Genomic DNA, 22,390 nt, shown 5'->3' on the forward strand with positions numbered 1-22,390 from the left:
TAATTACTACTCCCGGGGCCAACCTACAAGCTCAAAACGTTTCACCATGCGATGCGTTTTTAACTTGTACATCTATTTATATTTGAATCCTGAAAAGTACGAGTTTTGGACATAATGAGGTTTCCACCCGACAGCAACAATTTGCTTCCCAATAATGCCAAAGAACAGTAACAAAAACACTTCAAATACTGATGTTGATACAGAAGGATTTACATAATATTTTTTTGTCTTTAGAATGTTCTTTTTTGGTCTGGACTATGTGTATAAAAAGCAGATATTCTACACATTATAGACAAAATGCACATTTTCAAGGCATTATTATCAGCCTTGTGATGCCCTCTAGTGGCTGTAAAAGGTAATAAAAGCGAAATAACTTCAAACTAATGTTAAAACAAGTTAAGAATAAATAGTCAACACAAGATAGCTTTGTTTTGTTTTGAATTTTCATTTTTTGTGGAAATATGTTACAGTTATATTACAGATATTTAAATGCCCCAAGGGAGAAAAAAAACAAAAAAACAGAAAACTAACACTAGACAGACAGCAACATAATTTAGACAGGAAGTGTCAGACTGACAGATAGTTGACAGTCATGAAAGAGATCCATCATGGTGGTGGGCCGGTCCAAGCCACAAGCAGAGACACCCACGGGGCGACCGCAGTCAGGTGACATCTAATAAATACTGCATTTAATGTAACTTACGCAAAACAAGGAGCGCTCCGCATCCTTGAAGTCCTTTTTCTGCTTGTAAATTAGCAGCGGTTGTGAATCTTCCAGAAGAAGTCAGAACGGATGGTGAGAGGGAGGCGACGGGACCCCGAATAAACCAGGTTATTTGACAAAAGAACGAGGCAGAAAATTAACTGCATTTATGAGACTGTGCTCGTATGTGCAAAGATAAGTGAGAAAAACAGTACTTTTTCTTAAGTCGTTAAGCCAATTGATTCCTTCCCACACACACATTTGTGTTGTCACTGCTGTCGTTTCCTTCTGACTCACCTGCCAGTGAGGAGCCTCCACCGAGAGGACGTAGATGATTACTGACAGCTTGCTACAATTGGTTGCGCCATATCTCCAGAATTATAATAAATAATCATTTGACAGCATCTCATCATAGCCGCAGTTAAGTACAGACCATTATGAACACAGGAAATTTGATAGCTTTGACACATGCCTGTCATGTTTGTATTTAATCAGTGGCCAGGAATCACTGTCCGACTTCATATTACTTTGTATTGTGCCATTAACCAATCTGTATGCCTCGTTTCTCTTTTGTAAAAGTCTGGTTGAGCCGGGAGTTCACCCGGTTTTCACCCCCTTCTTCTGTCACATGTAACTTATAAAATGTCTTCTTAAATGGAAATTTATGTCTGTTTACAAAAAAAACTATGTTTTTATTATATAAATTACACAACCAGCCTCTAATGATGATGTCTCCATTCCTGCTATAACAACAATGTTCGTGTCCAAAGTCCAAACCAGAAACAATGCCCCCGTTCGCACTCGCGTACACACACACACACACACACACACACACACACACACACACACACACACACACACACACACACACACACACACACACACACACACACACACACACACACACACACACACACACACACACACACACACACACACACACACACACACACACACACACACACACCCCTACACACCTTGTCTTAACGCAGCTGAAGTGACATCTGGGAACATACAGTAATGCTACATAATATGTCTTTCTTTCTCTCTCTCTGTGTTTTACTCCTGTCTCTTTCCTTTCTTCTGCCGACTGTCTGTCCACCCTGCATCACTCCGTAAGACCACAAGCATGGTGCAGTTCCAGGTAACAGATGGGCGGGCTTTTTCCTCAGCCTAAGAGCTGATTGGCCCTCACTGTCGCCCGTCACTGTAGCTGCCTTATTCTGGCCTCGCCACCCCCCACCCCCCCTGCAGCGGCGGGCCCTTCGTTGTGGCTCCGATTGGACGCCACGCCCACCTGGGGAGGGAATGGGGGGTGGGGAATGTGCGTGTCAAAACCAACCAAAACAAAAAGGTGGGCCGGGCGTCAACAGCCAAACCGCATCTCCAGCGAATCGTCAAAGGCCCTACTGTCGTGTCCCGCCCCGGAGATGAAGGCGGCGGCCGTCACCGCGGGGGCCGCCGTTCCCGCCGCGGCCACGTTGATGAGTGCGTTGCCACCGGGGGCGCTGGTGGCCGGGCTGCGCAGGGCCGCCGCGGTGATACTGGTGAGGTTGATGCCCAGCGTTAGTCTGGTCTGCTCCAGGGCCTTCTCTGGAACCGCAAACGCTTCCAGTTTCTTCTCCCCGTTGGCCATGTAGGAGTTCTGACACCCTCGACAAATGCAGTCCAAACATGCCTGGGGAACGACAGCATTGTGAAATATGAATAATGTTGTAAACGTCACATTCGTAATGTAATAACACTAAAGAGAGAGAACCATCATAATTCTCCAAAATGTTATTCTAGACGTTGAATTACTGGATATTGTTGCTGTCGGGCAGAAACCTCTTTAATGCCCTGCCTACTTCATCGCACAATAGTGTCTCACAAAAGTACTGAAAATAGCTGATCTACATTGTCAGTTTGTAGATTAGCTATTTTCACTATAAATAATATAATATATATAATTGTTTTTTATGGTTTTGGACTTTCCGCCCGGCATCAGTGATATACTACACTGACAACAATTTTCCTCAAATGAACCACAATTAAAAAAGGTAAAAATAATAGCAAAATAAACATGTTGATAAATCTAGCCAATAATTATGAAGTGAAGGTCTCGTACCTCTCATCTCAGCTTTTATTCTTATCTAACTGTGACTCTAAACTAGAAAGTGAAGTATATTCTACACCACATGAGAGCGTCAGCGACATTCCAACCAAGTCAGAAGTAAATGTAACCATGAGGTGCTGTAATGTAAGACAGACAACTAGCACCTGCTGGCCCAAGTACGCAGATTTTTTTACTCAAATAAAAGTAAAAGTAGTACAGTACTAGTACTGGACTTTATATTGTGTTATATGTGATTATGGATTGTTATGTTTGTTGTGGACCCCAGGGATAGTAGCTGCTACTTTGGTGGCAGCTAATGTGGATCCAAATAAAGAAAGAACTAGTGAATTACTAGTAAAGTAATACATTACTTTCCACTACTGCCTGCGGCTGCCCTGGTTTCTCACCTTGCGGTTGGAGTAGCAGGGACATCGCTGACCCCTACAGGTCAAAACGGAGGGGTTCTGGGTGGCTCGGCCACACTTGCAGCCCTTCTTCTCAACGGGCTTTTTGTACAGCGGCTTGGAGGGACTGGGCGGATGGGACAGAGGATGAGAGTGGGGGTGAGGGGGCATACGGGCATGCGGCTGGGCGCGGGGTTTTGGCACGCCCTGCCTGGCCTTGGTGTAGGCCTTCTTCTGCCCGCCGTGGTGTTCCACCGCCTTTTTCAGTCCTTTGCTGGACACCAGCACAGTCTTACCCACCTTGGGAGGGCCTCCGTTGGGCACGGGGGCCAGGTGTGGGTGGTGGGGCGGCGCGACGGCCCCTGGGGAAGGGAATTTGGGCTCCCGTTTGGCGGCAGCCAGACCGAGGTGGTGGTGATGGTGGTGGTGGTGGAGGAGGTGGTGGTGGGGGGAGTTGTTGTTGGCACCGAGCGGAGGCGGGGGAGGGCCGCCACGCAGGAGGCTGGCGATGGGGAGCGGCTGCACCTTCTCGCTGTCGCTCTCCGAGCGCGAGCGCTTGCGGTGGCAGCGAGACGGGGCGCGGGGGACGACGGTGGAGGGCTGGGGAGGAGGCTGCAGCGAGGGCTGGGGGTGGGGGTGGGGCTGGGGCTGCAGCGGGCGGGGGCTGTTCTCCGGCGGGAGCGAGGGCGTGTGGCGGGAGGAGTCGGGACCCAACGGGCAGTGGGGGCCGTTGAGGCTGGCGTGAGGTACGGAGGCGGCGGGGTTGTAGTCCCGCTGGGGACCGGGGTGGGGGTCCGGGTCAGTGGTCTCCAGTGTCCTGAGCACCTCCTCCACGCTCAGCAGCAACGACCCCCCGCTGTGCTTGAGCTCTTCCCCGAACGCAGTGATTTCACAGAGACCCGCGTCGTCGCCGCCGGCCGTGACACTCACGCACACCGGCACCTGGTCCTCAAAGACCTCCGACTTCAAAACCCCTCCGCCGCCTCCCGTTTCTATGGCGATCGGCTGCAGCGTGTCCGATTCCGCCAGCCCGTTGCAGTCGTGCAGCCCGTTCACGCCCGCCACCACCCGGCTTGGACTGTCCTCCACCTTGACCTCGACGACGACGACGGCCGGCGGAGCCGCCACCTCCGCCGGCCGGACCTCGTAGGAGACGAAGGAGGAGGCTGCACCGCCGTCCGACGAGTCCACGGCCTCCTCCTCCTCCGCGTCCTGCTCGCTCTCGGCCAGCGTCAGGCCCTCGTCGAGGATGGCCTGAAGGTCCGGCGAGTCGCCCGCCGCGCCCGCTATGTGCGGCGCGAGGGGCGACTGGGCGATGTACAGACACAGCTTCCTGTAGCAGTGGACCAGCAGCGACAGCTGGCGGTTCTCCTGGAAGCGGGAATAATCCTTACACCAGCTGCACGACGGCTTCAGCTGCATCCTCTTGCCTTTGCACCCGCGGCATACGTAGTGCTGGCAGGACGAGTCTGTGGGGGCAATGGGGTCCTGGAGCAGGTTACCTGCATGGGGAGGGGGAGGAGAGGAGGGGGGACATGGTAGACAAGGAGGGATAGGAATGTGGCGAGCAAAAGGTGAGAAGAGAGAGAGAGAGTGATTGAAGGACAGATGTGAGAGACACAAGGACGCGTGGGAGGACGGGAGAGGGATGTGTGGAAAGGCAGGGAGTCAAGGAGAGAAAACCAAGAGGATTTGTAAACAGAAGATGCATTATACACTTCACAGGAACGAAGACGGATTACACGACCACCACCACCACCACACCCACACCCACACCCACACCCACCCACACCCACACACACACACACACACACACACACACACACACACACACACACACACACAGAGTGTAGGTGATTATAAGTGTTCAGAGTTTGGAAGCGCTCGTTTTCAATAACGCAACATCCTGCTTCCTCCTGCATTATGTGCAATTTCAAAACAGGTGTAACACAAGTTCAAAACAGGTGTTGAGTGATTTCCAACAAGCGCTTCCAAACTCCAGCAGACCAGCACAGAAAGAAAAATAATCACCCGTACGGAATTTATTGACAGGAAGTAGCTCATAATGTCTATGGTGGATTTTAATAAAACAAAGACTTGACAGATACAAAGAGGGTAACCCACACTTTCCATACAGCTGCAGTGAGTTTAGCGTAGTTAAATCAGATAGGACCTTTCAGTTACAATGAATCATGGGCTGTCAAGGGGTGGTATTGCAACTTAGATGCCAGATAGCATTACAGTTGCTATAATGGCCGCAACCAAAATTCACCTGCTACCTCCGTGTGTATGTGAGTGCTCATTCAAACAGACAAGTCTCGTTAACTTGACAGAGGGAAGACAACCGCCCTTTGAGCAGAGCTTCCTTAGCAACGCTCGTCGCCAAGAAGAGCAGCTGCAGATGGACGAGATGATGACATGAAAGTCCATTCATAAGCAAAAGCAACCCCCCCCCACACACACACACACACACACACACAGTGTCAGTTTTAACAGAGCGTCTGTCAGTGGTAAGGGATGTTTTAGGAAATACTGACAGCATACTTTCATAACAATGCACACACACAACAGTACCAACTACAGCAGTGGTTCTAAAAGTGGGACCCAAGCCAAGGACCCTCAGGGTTCCTTGAGTAGGTTCCAAATGGACCCTTACATTACTGCAACTCATTTGTACACTCGTTATGGGGGCCCTTGAAAATGAAATTAAAAATGCCTTAGAACCACTGACTACACCACTGTGCTAAAACATTCAAAACAACATGCATATTTACCAGTTCTCTAACACCATGTAAACAACATCCACATCCTTGCCGTTTGTTTTTACTGCAGGAATGGTGGAAAAAACAAAACGGTCTGCGCCAGTAGGCTACCTACTCTAAGAAGAGGGACCTGGGTTTATTATTCGTTATGTTCAAGGACTGTACTGTAAATGTCCCAGTACTGCTACTTTGTCAGTCAAAGAGTAACCAATGACATTTAGAAATAGTGTAAGGTGACATCACTTCAACGGTTGAAGTTACGTCACGTTAACACAATTCAATTCTAAATGTCAAACAAACAAAAAGCGATGGTTGGTACTTGATGCTGAAGTTCAACATCAAGTATCATTTTTTTGTCATCAGATATATTCGTTAATATTATCATGAATTGTAAGTTATAGAAAAAAAACATACAACATAAAGGCATTCTTTACTCATGAGAACTCCTGTGTGTATTGGTATAACGTTCTGCACAGCAAGGGGGACACACCCCCTTACTGTGCCGTCTCTGAAAGCTGCATTTGTGAATTGTGATGTGAGATAGATAGATAGATAGATAGATAGATAGATAGATAGATAGATAGATAGATAGATAGATAGATAGATAGATAGATAATTGAATTGAGAGAGAGATCGAGAGAAAGAAATAAAGATGTTTGTTTTAACCCCCGACTATAATGGCATGATAAATAAGACACTCACCACACACAAGGCATGACAGCGACTGTCTGAAGAAGGGCAGCAGTTTGCAGAGCTCCGCCAGCGCCCGGGGGTCTCTGGGGTCGCACTGGAGCACCGAGCGGCTGGCCGACACGTACAGAGAGGTCGCATTCACCGGGTTCATGTCCGTCCAGGGGGGTCGGTGGCCGGGCCCGGGTGGGTGGTGGAAAAATACAAAACCAATAACGAAATCACGGCACACTGACTGAACAAACACTGTACACACCGGCGCTTCTGTGGTGGGTGGGTGGGAGGGAGCAGGAGAGCCGCTGCCACTGCTGCTCCTGTGAAGTCTGTGTGTGTGTGTGTGTGTGTGTGTGTGGTGACTAGTGTCCGCCGGGGAGAAATTGGGCGATGAGTGCGTTGTTGTTGTCGTGGCCCTTGGAATGAACGCAGGTGATGAGGGGGGTCGCATATATATGGGAGCCGGCGGACAGCTTCATTCCCATGACCGTAAAATCCACATGCATATTAACATCCGTGTGGTGGTGGTGGTTATTAAGCTGTCTTGTTGTTATTAGATAGATCACAACCGATCCATCCTCATTGCGTCTCTCACATTGGCGTTGAATAAATAAAATAATATACAATAATACCGTAACAAATAAAAACAATCAAAGATGTACAGAATGGCAGGCTGCAAGTGCAAACATGAAGGCGGGAGCTCCTCGATCGGATGCATAGAAGTTAATAGATCCAAGAGGGTTTGCTCATCGCTGGCACTGTCGTTTTACTTAACATGGTTAGACCATGCTGCATGGTGTGGTGTGTTGTGGAGGAGCGCTTTCCTCCGGCGGCCGCCCGTTACTATTATACTTAATTACTATTGCCGTTACTATTTCTGGGTCGCAGCAGCGAAATTCAGACGGGCTTGTTGTATTGGCGCTGTCCACAGTGCGCTGTTCACCGCACCATCATCCACATGCATGGTGTAGTGTGGTGGTGGTCGTGTCTTGTCTGTTAACGGTTAGGAGGAGGATGGCCCAGCACCAGCAGCAGGCTTCATTGAACCACAGTCGCCACCACCACCGTGCATTCTGGCACCGCCGTAGCCCTGGTGCACTGCTCCCCCTCTGTCCGGGCCAGAGGCGGCCAGCCAGGCTTCAGATTGTGTTATTGTTCACACAGATTCATGGCGGCTGGCTTCCCCTCCTCCTCCTCCTCCTCCTCCGACTGCGAAAACAAAAACAGCACAGGCCCCTTCGGACCGCACCGGGGCCCTTTATCGCAGGGATCCGACGCAGGAAGAGCGTCCGGTGGGGACGAACGACGACTAAAACGCAGCTTATCCGAGAAATAAGAACGACTTTGCCGTTTTGTGCCGTTGTGCCCGTTCGGTCGGGGAAAAATACATCCGCCGAACTGAGCACCGGGGCTGTAGTGACAGCAGCAGCCGCTCCGAGCGCCTGAGAACACCGCCAACTAAAAAAATACAGGCCCCTATCCACTGTAGGAATGAGCCGTTAGTCTTCCAACCGCTGGATTGGCGCAGAAATAAAGCAAATGCAGCTGAAACCAAGTCCTCTCACACAGCATCTGGTAGAGCTCCAGTCAGTTATTAGGAGAAGGGAAGCAATATGGAGATTACATTTTGTTTGTGTACCTTGCTATGGGCTAGCCGAGGAGTAATTTGAACATCTCCGGTTGTTTTCTGGAGGGGGCGCTGTTGGGCCGCAATCTCGCGAGAACACATACAAAGCGGTCCATTTAAAAGTTGAATACTTTAGCCCTAATCCTACGAAAACGAAATTAAAGTAGTATTGAAAAACATTAATAAACTAAAATATATATCTACACTGATTCATAATTTACCCACATCACCATGTGTCCCGAGTCTCCCGACTCCCACTCCCGGCTATATGGCCATCTCCCATCTCTAAAATAGCCCAGGCCGGTTGACATGTAACACCCTGTGCGTGGGTGCGTGTGTGTGCGTGCGCGCGCGCGTGTGTGTATGAGAGAGAATATTGTGCTGGTGACAGATGGCATTAGAGAGTGGTTTAATTGATTGATTAATTGACTGAAAAATGAATAACATAAGCTATTATTTATTTTGTAGGCTTACATAGATATCTGTCTAAAAGTTTAAAACACACAAAAAAGCCAGAGAGCTTATTTCCAGTGTGGTCGTTTGGAATAATGGGATCATTTTATCATGGAATTTAAGCTTTATACAAGTTATTTTTTGAGCCGAATGCGAATGAAAATAAAAGTCTGGATGCTGAGGCTACAAGAGCTTATTCATGATCTCATCTGTCATAATACTAGCCAATGTAGCCATGATAAAACACAGGTTCAGGCAGGTTACACCACGTTTCAATTTGTACAATAAAAAAATAAAGAACGAAACAGGTGAGCGTGTTCACTTCAGTCTTCGTACCACAAAAGCTAAACACAAGCTCACAACATGATGCATTGTGAGCTTTTAGAATGGCTATTTGTGTTATTTTTCAAAAACTTTTTCTTTTGGAAAGACATTTAAGTAGGCTACTTTGACTTGGTATTGCTCTCAAGTAACATTTTTAATACAGTAGCTAGTTACTAGCTACTAAAAAAATCTGACTAATTCCACCGCTGACAATTTGTTTAATTATTTTTGCCCTCTAGTAGTGCTTGGGCATGTGTGTTTGGGTACACCAAAAATAGCCTATCCATCTTTATTTCATCCCAAATGTAAACGTGGCTGTATTGATAAGTAAACACAACCAAGAGTTTATGAAAAGAAAACTTTATTCAACAAAGCACCGATATTTATACAAAACATATGCTCTCTGTTCTGCCTTAGAAAATGTTAAAATGTATGAACATTTTTTTGTTTTTGTTTTGTGTCTGTACACTTAGAATGTAGTTTTGACTGCTTCTAAACATTTCCTCAAAATAATTCCTTACACATCTTACAAAAAAAACATTATAAACAGACATATCAAGACTCAAAAAGTGGAATAGAAAAAGAAAATTAACAGTCACATTGACAAAACAACACATGATAAATTACATTCTTAATTTTAATCTTCTGATTTCATGTTATGTGCGGTCATGGTATAAATAAATCATTGAATTTAAATTAAATAGTCTACTGAGTACTGCTAAGGTGTGACATTATTAGATGTATGAAAACACAAAAACTAAAGAAATTGAACAATAAACAAAAACAGAAATACAGTGCATCAAAATTACTTTGGTAGCAATACTGGTTGTCTGGCTGTTCCATTGTTGGATGGAGGGGGTGTAAAATTGGCCCTGGATAAAATGTCCTCTGAAATTTGAAGTAATTGTAAGAAAACACTTAAAGACAACCTGTAAACAAAATGTATGTCATCCTTCAGAGTTGGATCACAACAGTCCTTTGACATCTGCTCAGTGGTTCTCAACTCTAATCCTTGGGGACCCAGCCACCCAGGACCCAGGAGTTTTTATGCTTTCCCATAAGCCAAATTATGCTTTGAGCAACAAGTGTCGAACAACATGTCGCGTGAAGGGAGTGAGTCGCAGAGGACACAGTGAAGAAAAGGTAAGCTCAGCTACCACAGAGATGAGCGAGACCACATTCAATTCCTTCTTGTTTGCATTTTGTTGGGAGGCTGTCGGCGTGTCGACAGTATGAATCCTCAAATCTCAGAACGTAGTGAGACACGTCACTCAAAACTTGTCACTCAAAGCATTAATTGGCCTTAACAGAGTGCTTGCAGACAAGACATGTTTTTGTAGACCAACTCGGCAGCTATTCCCACAATGGGTTCCCACCACAGATGCATTTTTGCATTGGGGTTTGGATAAATTAAGAAATTAAGCTCTGTGACAAACAAAAGCTTATGTTTATATTAACTTTTTGTTTTCAACAAGATAATCTCCACAAATCACACACATCAACACACTTTCCACAATTTCTGAACCACACAGGCAATTCATACAATAAAACATTTAAAACGTTTCAAAATCCATGGTTAATATGTACTGGTGTAATTTAGAACAAAGTAGAATGGTAAAAACTACAACCAGTCTGCTTTGACATGTTCTGAACAATGAACTAATTGAAATACTTTGTAGAACAGAAGACTAAAGTATTCTTAGTCCACGCCTACACTAGTTTGTTTTCATTTAAAAATGAAAATGTATTAGTATGGTTGTAGTTTAGTTTGCAAGCCCAGAGTTGAGAACCACTAGTGCAGCTGAAAAAGCATTGGGCAACATGAAATGAACATGGAATGACATATCCTTTCAAAGAACATTGAGTCTTGGTCTTGAATCAGCACGATGTATATTTACACCTTTCCCAAGTGATTTATATCAAAGCCTCATAGCTGCCCTACACAGTGAAAGAGGAGTAACATTCAGACAAGTTCAAAGTATTGTGTCCCACTCCCAACATATTCTCACTCTCAAGTCATACTATATAGTGACAAATTGTTGCAAAATCTGACCATGCGTCATCACCCGTTGAATGAGACAGGGATCTCCCCGTCGTGTGCCATTTTTTTCATTGTCCCACAAACACTCCGCCCACAATGGAATGCGGAAGAGCTGTTCTCACTCTCAACCCGCAATAGGTTGGTGAGGCGGCGGGCACCCTGTCAGAAGCGGACTTGAGACCCGTGAGGCATAGTCAAATTCTGTCCCAAACCCCTCACCCTTTTGACACAAGGGGGGTGAGAATGCATCCTGACATTTTTTTTAACAGTTCCGTAGTACTGTATGTGAAAGTACATTCTGTTCATATAAAAGCTAAACCTTAGCTTTGACTTTTGACCTTTTTGAAACATACAGGACGCGATCACAGCTTTTTTTGACTGTGTAGAGCAGTGATTCTCGACTTTTGGTCTGGGGCCCGCCCAGCGGTCCAAATGGACCCTTGCGTGTCTGTAACTCTCAAGAGTTAAATTAACACTAAGGATTTCACAGTGTAGATTAGCGTCCCAGAGAAGAAAAAAAAGGTATAAAATGGGGTTCCGTGGCCTAATTAATGCATATCAAACTGGGGTCCTTGAAACTAAAAAAGCAAAGAATCAACTTAACTATGCTCAAACCCCAATCTACACTGAAGAAATTATCAGTGCCTGTTTATCTACAAGTTACAGACCTGTAAGGGTCTATTTGGACCCCTGGTGGTCCCCAGACTTTATGTTGAGAACCAATAGTGTATAGCAGAAACGGAACAGTGTTTCTGTGTTGTTGTTCTTTTTTTCTAGTTCTGGGGGGCCGTGGGTGTTTCCTACAAGTTTTTATGGGTTTCGATACAGAGGACGATGAACTGGTTGGAACAGCTGCGCGTCTGTTGGCCCAGGAGTTGTCCGGTGGTGAGGCTGGACGCCAGGCCCGTGATGGACACGTGGTCGTTCCTCCACGCCTCACAGTGGCGGTCCAACAGGCGTAGACCTCTGCTGCTGGAGCCATGCCACATGGTCTTATGGGGCCTGGTCAAGTGCATGGAGAAAACACAAGGTCAATGTCACCATAGAGGAGTAGATGGATGGACACGTGGGTAGGTAGACAGTAGGGCTGGGCAATTAACTGGAAATATACCGAAATAGACATTCAGAACCAAGCAGGGTTTTTTTGTCTGATAATTCCTTTAACTTTCTCTCTCTCTCTCTCTCTCTCTCTCTCTCTCTCTATATATATATATATATATATATTATATATATATATATATATATATATATATATATATGACGAAAACAAACGATGTACAAATACATTGTTTATGAGCGACTACATGTATTAGTCTGATTATTAACCACATATACTATCGCGGTGTGCACAAATAGCGTATCTACAAGCAATGAAAGCCAGACAAATTAAACTGACCAGAAGGGGTCTGCTAGTACGTCCCGGCCATCGAACGAATAGATGGGGATCCTGGCGTTGATGGGTGCTCCCATGCCGTTGAACATCTCCTGCCAGTTCCTGAACATCACGTCTCCCTGAACACAATCATAGGCACAGGGTTCAAACCAGAGATACACACAGTTGTTGGGTGTGTTAAAACAGAGACTCTCAACCTTTTCTGGATCATAGGGCCCACTTGAAAATTTCAAAAAGCATTTGCGGCCCACCCATTTGACCACTTAACATGGCAGCCAGCATGTTAATTTAATGTTAATTTATCAATCAAAGCTTCTGGCTTGGATCAATGGAACTACAGTAACATACTGTAGTGTACTATACGCTTCTATGTATCAGTATCACAATGATTTTAAACAAAGGTTTTAAAGAAAAAAATATATAATTACTTCTTTTTTTACAAGAATGTTTTTGGGACCTTTGGGATATCATTAAAATAAAAGATTGGAATAACCAGATGACCTCTACACAACTGTAAAAACATAAAATAGCTAAATTATAAAAATTACCAACAGTGTCCTTGTGTAGAAAAACAAAACAAAGAAGTGCTCAAAGGAGATAAAATAAAACATTTAAAAAGTGAACTGATGGACGGTGCTTAATGGATCAATGGGAATGAAGAGATCCGAACACTCAAAAAAATGAAGGAGAGGATGCAGAGTTAAAAACAGCTTTAAAATGTTTTGACCAGGAACGCTCTACACCAGGTTGTTGTTCTTGTCACTGTCATTAGTCCATGGGGAGAGTTTAGTTTAGTTTTTTACTACAGGGGCTTAGACTGAATCTATTCCCTCATACTCCTCCATTACTCATAACTCATAATTGCCTGCGCAACATTACAAATCAAGAAACCAAACAAACAAACAAAAGGCAGTCAAAGAGGTTAGCACTAGACCAATCCCCCTTACCCTGAGGTTGGTGATGGGCAGTGTGCTGCGGAAGCCAGGGTAGACCACGTGGACCAAGTCTTGTCTGTGGGAGGAGATGAAGGCGCGGTAGTTAGGCTGCAGGCCCATGGCCTTGGCCTGCTCGTAACACATGCGATCGGCGGTGTCCAGGCCCATCATGTCCCCGGAGTGGGGCTGGTTGAGGGCCACCAGGTTCAGCTGTGAGGGACAGAGCAAGGCTGGCGTCACATAGTGTTGTCTGAACAACCACACTTTGGGTCTTGTTGAGTATAATATATCGCTTTACGTCACTGGTTCTCAAAGTGGGGTATAGGGCACAGGTTCCAGGGGGTCCCCAGAAAAACGAGGAAGAGTTTAAGCACTTTAGTCCTATTTGAGCTTTAGGCTATTCGAAAATAGCTCAGAACATGTGGCATCGCAACACATTGTGAGCTTGTATATCGGCTATAACCTTTTTCTGAAGTCTTCTATTATGGGGCTCCCTGGCACAAAATATTTTCAAATGGGGGTCTGTGGCCAAATACACATCAGTTTGGGGGTCAAGATCCAGAAGTATTGGGCTGCATAAAATAAAAACAGATGAGGAAAGCCACAGTGTTTTGGGACTCACCCTGTCTTTAACTGAAGGTATTCTTTCCATTACGTCACCTCTTGTGTGTTGTGCTGGTCGAGGCTAAACATGTACAACAGAAAAATGTAATTCAAACTTTGGCTGTCAATTAACATGTTAAGTGAACAAAAAAACAAAAAAAAAAAACAATACAACTAAAATACCAAAAAAAGTTTCTCAAGGTTTGGAAACAGTTCTACATTAATCAATGTTTGGGAATTAAGTTCCATTAAATGAACATGTACAATACCTCATCTTGTGGAATAATGTTATTTGGGAGGTAGATCAGATTGCCAAGCTATGGAAAGAAACACAAAGCAGGAACATTACAATGGTACATATGCATGTCTGTTACCATGTTTGTACTTGGTCGAAGCCTAAATTCATATAATAAATAAAGTTGATATAAATTTATGTTTGCAAAATATATAGACTGACTGACCAGCCAACGCACTTGATGAAGCTGTTAGTATAAAGACATATATTACCAGTCATCATAATTAGCTAATAACCCACTTATAATTCATCTTGGTACTGTCCCTGCACTTAAGCTGGCAGCATAATTCAAAAGTCAATTTATTTTCATCTATCTAAAACCAAAACATTTCTCTATGGACACAATTATTTTATAGTCGATGCGGCTCTGCTTTCAGAGCTGAGTGAGCGTTGCCTGCTGCCCGCTGTATACCGTGCTAGAATGGTGATTGTGGATCTGATTGTGTGCTGCGATGTTCAGCTACTTTGAAAAAAATAAATGTGAAGGTTGCAAGAAATGGCGAATAACAATTCAACTCTGATGAAGGCCATATGCTGGAATGTGTACGTTTCTAAATAAAGTAGTTTTTTCTGCATTCCATGTGTTGCTGAAATTCTTTTGCTCCATTGCATTACTATACCTGGATCTCTTTCCATCCCTGAGGAACCTTGATGAACAACGTTGCTGTCCCGGAGACAAAGGTCAGAGTCCCGTCCGCGTCCCTGAGCGTGTGTTGCATCATGCTTTCCTTGGTCGCGAACGTCCGCAGCTAAGAGACAACAAGAGACGGGACCGTTTACAAAAGCCAACACTATCATATAAAATCCCATCACTACTGAAAAGAACAGCCAATATTGTTAAAAGAACACTTCATATGCTTCTATAGATTCACAAAATACACAGAACTGCCCGACCGATCAACTTCAAATTCGGCACGTGTATCGCAGAGGATACGAGGGAATGTGGTGCATGGAACGAAGTCGGTCAGATCGGTGGTTGAGTCAAAAGTTATGGACATTATGGTAAAGCAGCAAGTTTTACAACGTCCTTACCAGGACGTTTTAAAACTACAATCTATATGTGAATCAGACTCGAGTGCGAATGCAATGTTTTCCCATTCCGTTTCTACCGCCCTTTTGGATATCTCTGCTGTCGGGAGGAAATGAAAAATATACATTTTTCAGGAAATAAAGAAAACCTTATATTTGTAAAACAGAGCAATACTGCCTCATCAAAGTTGGTGTGGTAACTTTATAATATATATTGTCAATTACTTCCATGAGAGGGGGAGAGGTGGTGGAGTTAGTTGCTGTTAGCAGACATTATGAGGGTCCATGAGTTAAGAGGTTTTGTCCAAAGCACTTTTTACTACTTTCCATTGGTTCAATATTTTCGAAACAACACACAGACGTAAAGGGTGTTCAATAGCACTGATTTATGCCAGGAGGTTTCCTCCCAACAGCAACGATATGTTCTTAGTCCTGATTGACAAATAATAATAATAATAATTAGCAGGTTCACTTACACCAGCAGAGTTACCGGGAGGTCCAGCCGGTCCGACAGGTCCAGGAGGTCCAGCAATGGTCACAGCTGTCAAACAAAAACAACACCACCACATCTGTAAATCACTGATCCATTTGACTGTTTATTGACTGACTTGACGGAAAAACACCACCACCACATCTGTAGATCACTGATCCACTTGACTGATTATTGCCTGACTCGACTGAAAATCGCCTTTCTACAAGCTGCGATGTTCCGCGCCGTGACGTCTTGTAGAGATTGTAGATCGGCTATTTTTGGTACGCGCCGATACAGGTGGAGCAACTACGCTATTCTTTCTTATTTTGCCTTTTAACCCATTCTACAAATGTCTTCTAAATCAGTTTTCAGGAAAAACCTCTGTTTCTATGTCAGTGGTGCTCAACCCTTTTCATGTCAAGGACCCCCAGAATGATCTGTATTTGGCCGCGGATCTCCATCTGAAAGTATTCTGTTCCAGAGACCCCCAGAAGCAAAGATTTGAGTTAAAAACGTTTGATGTGAAAGAATATATATTCAAAGATTTGCGCCACATTTTCACGATTAAAAAAAAATAGCTAAAGTATAACATAATGCTTAAAACACCAAAAGGGGTTTCCGTCCTGAATGGGTTGCCACATGATTTGTCGACTTTAACGCAGGGCTGAATACCTGAGCCGTATCTGGACGGAGGTCCGGGCGGGCCGGGTGGTCCAGGAAGCCCAGGGGTACCTGATCTGCCGTAGCCTGGAATCCCTGTGGAGCCGGGTACCCCGGGGTGGCCCGGAGGCCCCACCACAGAGTCTCCTTTAGGTCCCTGAGAAACACAGTTCAAATGTTAGCTTACGTATATTGCGTATATTGATTGTCTGCACCTGTGTGGATAGAACCCCCCCCCCCCCCCCCCTCCCGTGACCTCAAGTGGGAGTGGGTCTCAAACGCGTTCCAGATATTCTGTAATATTCTGTCATAATAATAATGTGGACCTTAAGTGATATTTCTTTGTTAAAATAAGTGTTTCATTGCTCTATATTCTGCAATAATAGAGTGCCTCTTTGTCTTCAGCTCTTTGGTAAATATACCAATTTCATCCATAATTAGCCTACAGGACAAACAAGTGAAATTGGAAGACACAAAGAAGAAATGAGCAGACAAAATTGAAACTGGAACACTATCAAATTAAAGCTGATAAATGGGTACTGATTGGATGAAATATGAATGTCTTCTGTTTTGATGAATTGTGACTCACCACTGGCCCTGGTCGCCCAGGGATACCTGGATGGCCCGGTAACCCAGCTTCCCCCTTCTCTCCGTTGATGCCCTGGTAACCTTTCTCTCCCTGCTGCTGGCACACACACACACGCACACGCACACGCACAGGCACACACACACACACACACACACGCACACGCACACGCACACGCACACGCACGCGCACACGCACACGCACAAACACAAACACACACACACACACACACACACACACACACACACACACACACACACACACACACACACACACACACACACACAGAAAATAACACAGTTTAGTTTTTCTTTACCTAAACCTAGGTCAGGCAGCAAAAAAAAGTAAATAAATAAATAAATAAATGTTAAAATGTTTTATTGAAGGGATCTTTTTTCACACTTACCAAACTGGCATCCAAGGGACCCACATGATCTAACAGGAGACAAAGCAAATAATTTATAATATAATATTTCTTTCCATTTTTATTTATTTGTCACTTTTTAACACATAGCTTTGAAGTTAAATTTGTTTTCCAATCCCAGCACTCTGCTCTCAACAAAGGATGCATTAAAGCACTCTGAACTGAAATGACTCACAGGCAGTCGGCGGTAATGTTGGCGGATGCATATATGCCATTTTCAGCTCGAGATGTGGGCCATTCTACATATTCTCTGCAATCAACTTGTCGCTCAAGTTAAACACAGCCCTACAGTACCTACCTGCTGCCTGGGAGAGGGTATTTAGTGCAGCTGGATTGATCTCCAGCCCAAGAAGGGGAAGAATTAATTTGTTTTAAACAGCTTCTATACTGAAGCTGTTTCCTTTCCTATACAGAAGCTTCCTTTCACCTTTAACACATGCGCGCGCGCGCATGTGCTGTGGGCATTTTCAGAGCATGTTTATTCTAACGATCAAATAAATCAGCTGCGTTCCAGCTTGGATCAATGGAATTAATGTAGTATACCTTTTTAGATACATTTTGTTATATTATCAATAAATTCTTAGTGTTTGGGAGGGGGCATTTGGGGGGAAGGGGGGGGGGGGGGGGGGGCACTTGCAAGATCCTCAAAGCCCACAGGTTGGGAACCGCTGGCCTCAAATATAAAAGCGTTGACTTACTTGGTGGAGCAGGTAATCCGGGCAGACCTCTCTCTCCCTTATCTCCCTTAGCACCCGTCTGACAGTTCCCTGCAGGGGAGGAATTACCGTAAGCAAATATCCTTCATAATCCAATTTATAACACATACTATGGAAGAAAATTGTACTTACTATTATTATATTCTTATATATTTATGTATAATATTAAATGTATAACCTATATCATTTTTGCACATTTTTATCCTTATTTACTGGTCTTCCCAAGAAGTCCTTACAGGGGCCGCAATCATGAATTCAAAACTCTGCAGCTAGACTGCTAACCATAACCAGAATATATGAGCACATCACCCCAATCTTGCAGGCTACTTTGCATTTGGCTCCATGTTTCATTTTGAGTTGACTTTTAAATTTTGCTACATTGGCCCCCGAGAATACTTATATCTTCTTTGGCAGGTCTACTAGAGATTACAGTTAAAACCCAGAAGATAATTGGTGAAGCTGCATTCATCAGTTACACCCGTAATCTGTGGAACACATTACCTCAAGAAATCAGGGAGGCAAGAAAGATCAAGAAACATCTCTAAGCCCTGCAACTCCAGGTGAGACTTTAGTCCCACTATAGGGGCAAAACCTTTAAATATGGAGATACAAGGTTTCTGCCCGACAGCAACAAAATATAAAATCATATTTTCTAGACTACCAGGGAATTTGCTGCCAAACCCTACTGGTGTTGGTGGGACCCCATTGCCTTTCCTATAGCGCCACCTAAAGGCAAAAACCTATTTAAGACCTATTTCCATTAGCTTTAGCTGAGGGTATTCATGCTCCCTGGAAGATGCACCGTAATAAGGTCTCGCCAAGGCCTTCCGTGAGTTCCGTCTAACACCAGCCACAGGCCAACAGTATCTCAAAATCTACTCAGTGGCCTTGTGGTTAGAATGTCCGCCCTGAGACTGGGAGGTCGGGGTTCGATGCCCTGCCGGGTCATACAAAAGACTCTAAAAATGGGACCCAGTGCCTCTCTGCTTGGCACTCAGCATCAAGGGTTGGGTTGGGGCTTAGTCCCTATGACATACTAGCGTCATGTCCAGGAGGTGTACTTGTACATCAAACTGCCTCACGCTACAAATACAGGAGATAGGCTCGGCAAGGCTTACTCACTTACTTATCTCAAAATCTAGGTGGATTGCCATCAAATTTGTTACAAAAATGTATATGTACTTCAAATTGAAAGATGAAACACAAGAAGCAATGCCTCACGACCCAAAACACAGAAAGGGTTCATATTCCAACCTACCAGTTTCAATGGTTCCATTGGGGGTCAGCTGTGGAAATGAAACAAACACACATTAAAGGATGTTTAATATTAAAACAAAAAACCTGCAGTTAAGTCAAAGCACTCTCTATCTCAATCTCTATCTGTATGCTTCAGATAAACGATTACAGTGAAATGAATGATTTGATCAACCTACAGTTGTATGAATAACAACAGTGCTAAGTTATGACTAAATTACGTTAGTGCCGGTGACATAATAGATTTGTCTATTCGGCAAGAGAAAATGTATACGGAACCATGACTGTCACCATGCAACATAGACATACATAGACGCTGCACTGGCCACCAAGGCCGTACGTCAATTTCGCTGCTTGTGTCTGCACAACAATGGTTCCCAAACATTTTCACATCAAGGACCCCCTTGATGTATTTGGCCCTAGGGCCCCATCAAAGAAGATGATGCGCCATGGACCCCCATAAGGGAAGATGTGTCATCATCTGTCCTCCTCACTGGCAGGTGAGTCAGGATACTGAGGAATTAATTGGCATAACGACTAAATTGGGGAGAATAAGGGGGTACACAAATAATGGGCTACTCAAAATTTTAGAAAGAGCAAAATAAAAGAAGAACATTGTAAATCGATGTTTTCTCCACTTGGTAAAGTAAAACACAATGCAATCGGAAATGTCAGAAAACCAATGACAGCACAATAAAGCGTGTCAGTGTGTGTCATCTCAAATCAAGTCCCTGCAAGCTAGTTTTTATACCACACCGAATTGAATGGAAAAACTTTGGCTTCCTCCAAACAAACCACTGTATGTTTTGGAAACTGGTCGGCAGTAAAGTCAAGTACACAGTGAATCACAGACACAGTCAATTAAGATAAACATGCCAGATGACTGGCCATTTAAGGCCACCCCAAACTACATTTGGTCATGAGCAATAATAGTCTGCACTCTGCAATCTTGGGGTCGTTCAGTGGTCAAGGTCCAGCCATCTGCGCGGTGATTCATGGAGTACAAGTCTCTCCGGCTGCACAATATTTTGAACATGTATCGTCATTGCAAATTCAATGAATTATTGTGAATGTGAGTTGTGTATGTCTAACGGATAATTGTAATTGTAATTGTAGAGTGAGCACAGGCTATATAAAAGGCTGAAAGAAGATTAATCCATTGTTCTACAAGTCTACTTACGGTCTTCTTGCAGTGGGGTCTGGGAGGGATGGGGAACACGGTCTACACAGGACACGCAACAGAGAAGGAGACAGTGAAGAATGACATCACTTTGAGATAGACGTGGATAGAAGTGGTTCTCAAACCTTTTAATTCCAAGGACCGCCATAACTCTGAGACCGTACAAATGGAACCAAATGGACCCTCTTAGGGTCCATGTGGTTCCATTTCCATTTGTACGCTCTCAGAGTTACAGACCTGGAAGGGTCCACCTGTAAGCCCCTCAAGGAACCCTGGGAGTCCCCAGACCCCACTTTTAGAAAATATGATATACAGAGGATATACATTTCACCGGTACAGAATGCAGTATAGAATGCAGAGAGACAGTGTGGTGCCCAAGAACTTGGCACCAGTCTAAACTATAAACTCAAAATAACAATCTGTATATTGAAAGTAAACAATGAACCGAGCAGCGTCTGTTTAAATAATATTTGATCTAAATTACATTCTCACAATCGTGGTCAAGAAAAACAAGCCTATACGTACAGGAAAGGATGTATGGGGGAGTATAGAGAGAGGGGTGGATGGAGGGAAGGAAGGAGGGATGAATGGTATCTGTAAAGGGTGTGACGTGTGTGTGTGTGTGTGTGTGTGTGTGTGTGTGTGTGTGTGTGTGTGTGTGTGTGTGTGTGTGTGTGTGTGTGTGTGTGTGTGTGTGTGTGTGTGTGTGTGGGGGTGGGGGTGGATGGCTGGAGGAAGGGAGATATGGATGAATGCAAGGAGGGAAGTATGAAAGCACACAAATGACAATATGTGTGTGTCAAGCTCGCATGTGTAATACACTTACTCCTTTGGGACAGTTCAACGGTCCTGGGCGACCTGGGCGACCAGGTGGGCCAGGGCGACCCTGAAAAGAGAGAGAGAATTAAAGACAGAAACATGTATAACTTAAAATAAATAAATGGGTCAAAAAGTGGGTCACAGGACAATTGGGGCTGTGTGTGTCCAGCATAGTTTGATGGCAGTTGGAGGCCTGTGTTGCTCTGCCCTCAGCTTCCTGTCTTTCTACTGTTCTAAAGAAACAAAAGACTGCTTCTATTTTGAACCAGGTTGTTTTTTTCCCCCCAACTCAAATAATAGGCTCCTACTGTATATGAAAGAGGCATCAACTACGCTACTACGGTATATGAATAATTTCATGCGAAACGTTCACAGATGCATTTTGGAATGTTTATTTATTGCAGTGGCTCCCAACGTTTTCTGGACCAGGGCCCACTTCTTCTTAATAGCATTTGCGGCCCACCCATCTGACCCCTTAACACAGGTTGGGAATAGCTGATTTATTGGTTTAGTTAGGGCTTTGGCTGATGACTCACCGGCAGGCTTGAGGATTCGCCCGTTTCTCCTTTAGGTCCCAGTTGACCTGGCCGACCCTGTTCAAAGACAAGAGACGTCAGGCAAAAAGCATCACTGTGTAAAAACACTAATCGTACTACTTGTTTCTTCCCAAGTGCATCTACCAGTCGATAGATGACCAAAGATTACTGCATTGTCTTGCCTTATATTGACCTTGTTTCCCCGTTCCAATGCATCTTTATGTCCATTGTGTTCTACATGTCAGTCATGGCATATGCCCTGTACCATTATAACCAGTACTAATAGAGCGCCGAAGTCCTGACGTCACTCGCTCATCCCCTGGTTCACGGAAGTAATTTTTCGATGGAGAATAACATGGGGTCATCTTAAAATCGTCTCATATAAGCATTGTGGT

At 44.5% G+C, this 22,390-nt stretch overlaps 2 protein-coding genes across 4 annotated transcripts in view; both read right to left on the bottom strand.

Annotated features, from left to right (window-relative positions):
- Window positions 1-431: 431 nt before the first annotated feature.
- Window positions 432-8,518, bottom strand: LOC306912952 (E3 ubiquitin-protein ligase MSL2-like). The gene is made up of 3 exons (XM_079489431.1): window positions 6,667-8,518; window positions 3,206-4,704; window positions 432-2,381 (listed from the first exon to the last, which is right to left on the bottom strand). Exons 1-3 carry the CDS (start codon window positions 7,097-7,099, stop codon window positions 2,070-2,072), a joined length of 2,244 nt encoding a protein of 747 aa, XP_079345557.1. The 5' UTR covers window positions 7,100-8,518; the 3' UTR covers window positions 432-2,069.
- An 878-nt stretch (window positions 8,519-9,396) lies between these two features.
- The window catches only part of LOC306913460 (collagen alpha-1(XV) chain-like), a 91,547-nt gene continuing 78,553 nt past the window's right edge, over window positions 9,397-22,390 (bottom strand). For 2 of the 3 annotated variants that reach the window (XM_079490122.1, XM_079490124.1), the window contains 15 exons: window positions 21,996-22,052; window positions 21,467-21,526; window positions 20,641-20,682; window positions 19,465-19,492; window positions 18,189-18,257; window positions 17,473-17,501; window positions 17,070-17,165; window positions 16,493-16,637; window positions 15,825-15,889; window positions 14,940-15,068; window positions 14,294-14,341; window positions 14,044-14,106; window positions 13,434-13,631; window positions 12,490-12,605; window positions 9,397-12,095 (listed from right to left, as the gene is read on the bottom strand). In XM_079490122.1, the coding sequence (XP_079346248.1) occupies window positions 11,894-12,095; window positions 12,490-12,605; window positions 13,434-13,631; window positions 14,044-14,106; window positions 14,294-14,341; window positions 14,940-15,068; window positions 15,825-15,889; window positions 16,493-16,637; window positions 17,070-17,165; window positions 17,473-17,501; window positions 18,189-18,257; window positions 19,465-19,492; window positions 20,641-20,682; window positions 21,467-21,526; window positions 21,996-22,052 (1,347 nt within the window). In that variant the 3' untranslated portion in view covers window positions 9,397-11,893. The remainder of the gene's footprint in view (window positions 12,096-12,489; window positions 12,606-13,433; window positions 13,632-14,043; window positions 14,107-14,293; window positions 14,342-14,939; window positions 15,069-15,824; window positions 15,890-16,492; window positions 16,638-17,069; window positions 17,166-17,472; window positions 17,502-18,188; window positions 18,258-19,464; window positions 19,493-20,640; window positions 20,683-21,466; window positions 21,527-21,995; window positions 22,053-22,390) is intronic. The other variant, XM_079490123.1, reaches the window with a different exon arrangement.

This window comes from Electrona antarctica (assembly GCF_951216825.1).
Source record: "Electrona antarctica genome assembly, chromosome: 20".
Classification (NCBI taxonomy): domain Eukaryota; kingdom Metazoa; phylum Chordata; class Actinopteri; order Myctophiformes; family Myctophidae; genus Electrona; species Electrona antarctica.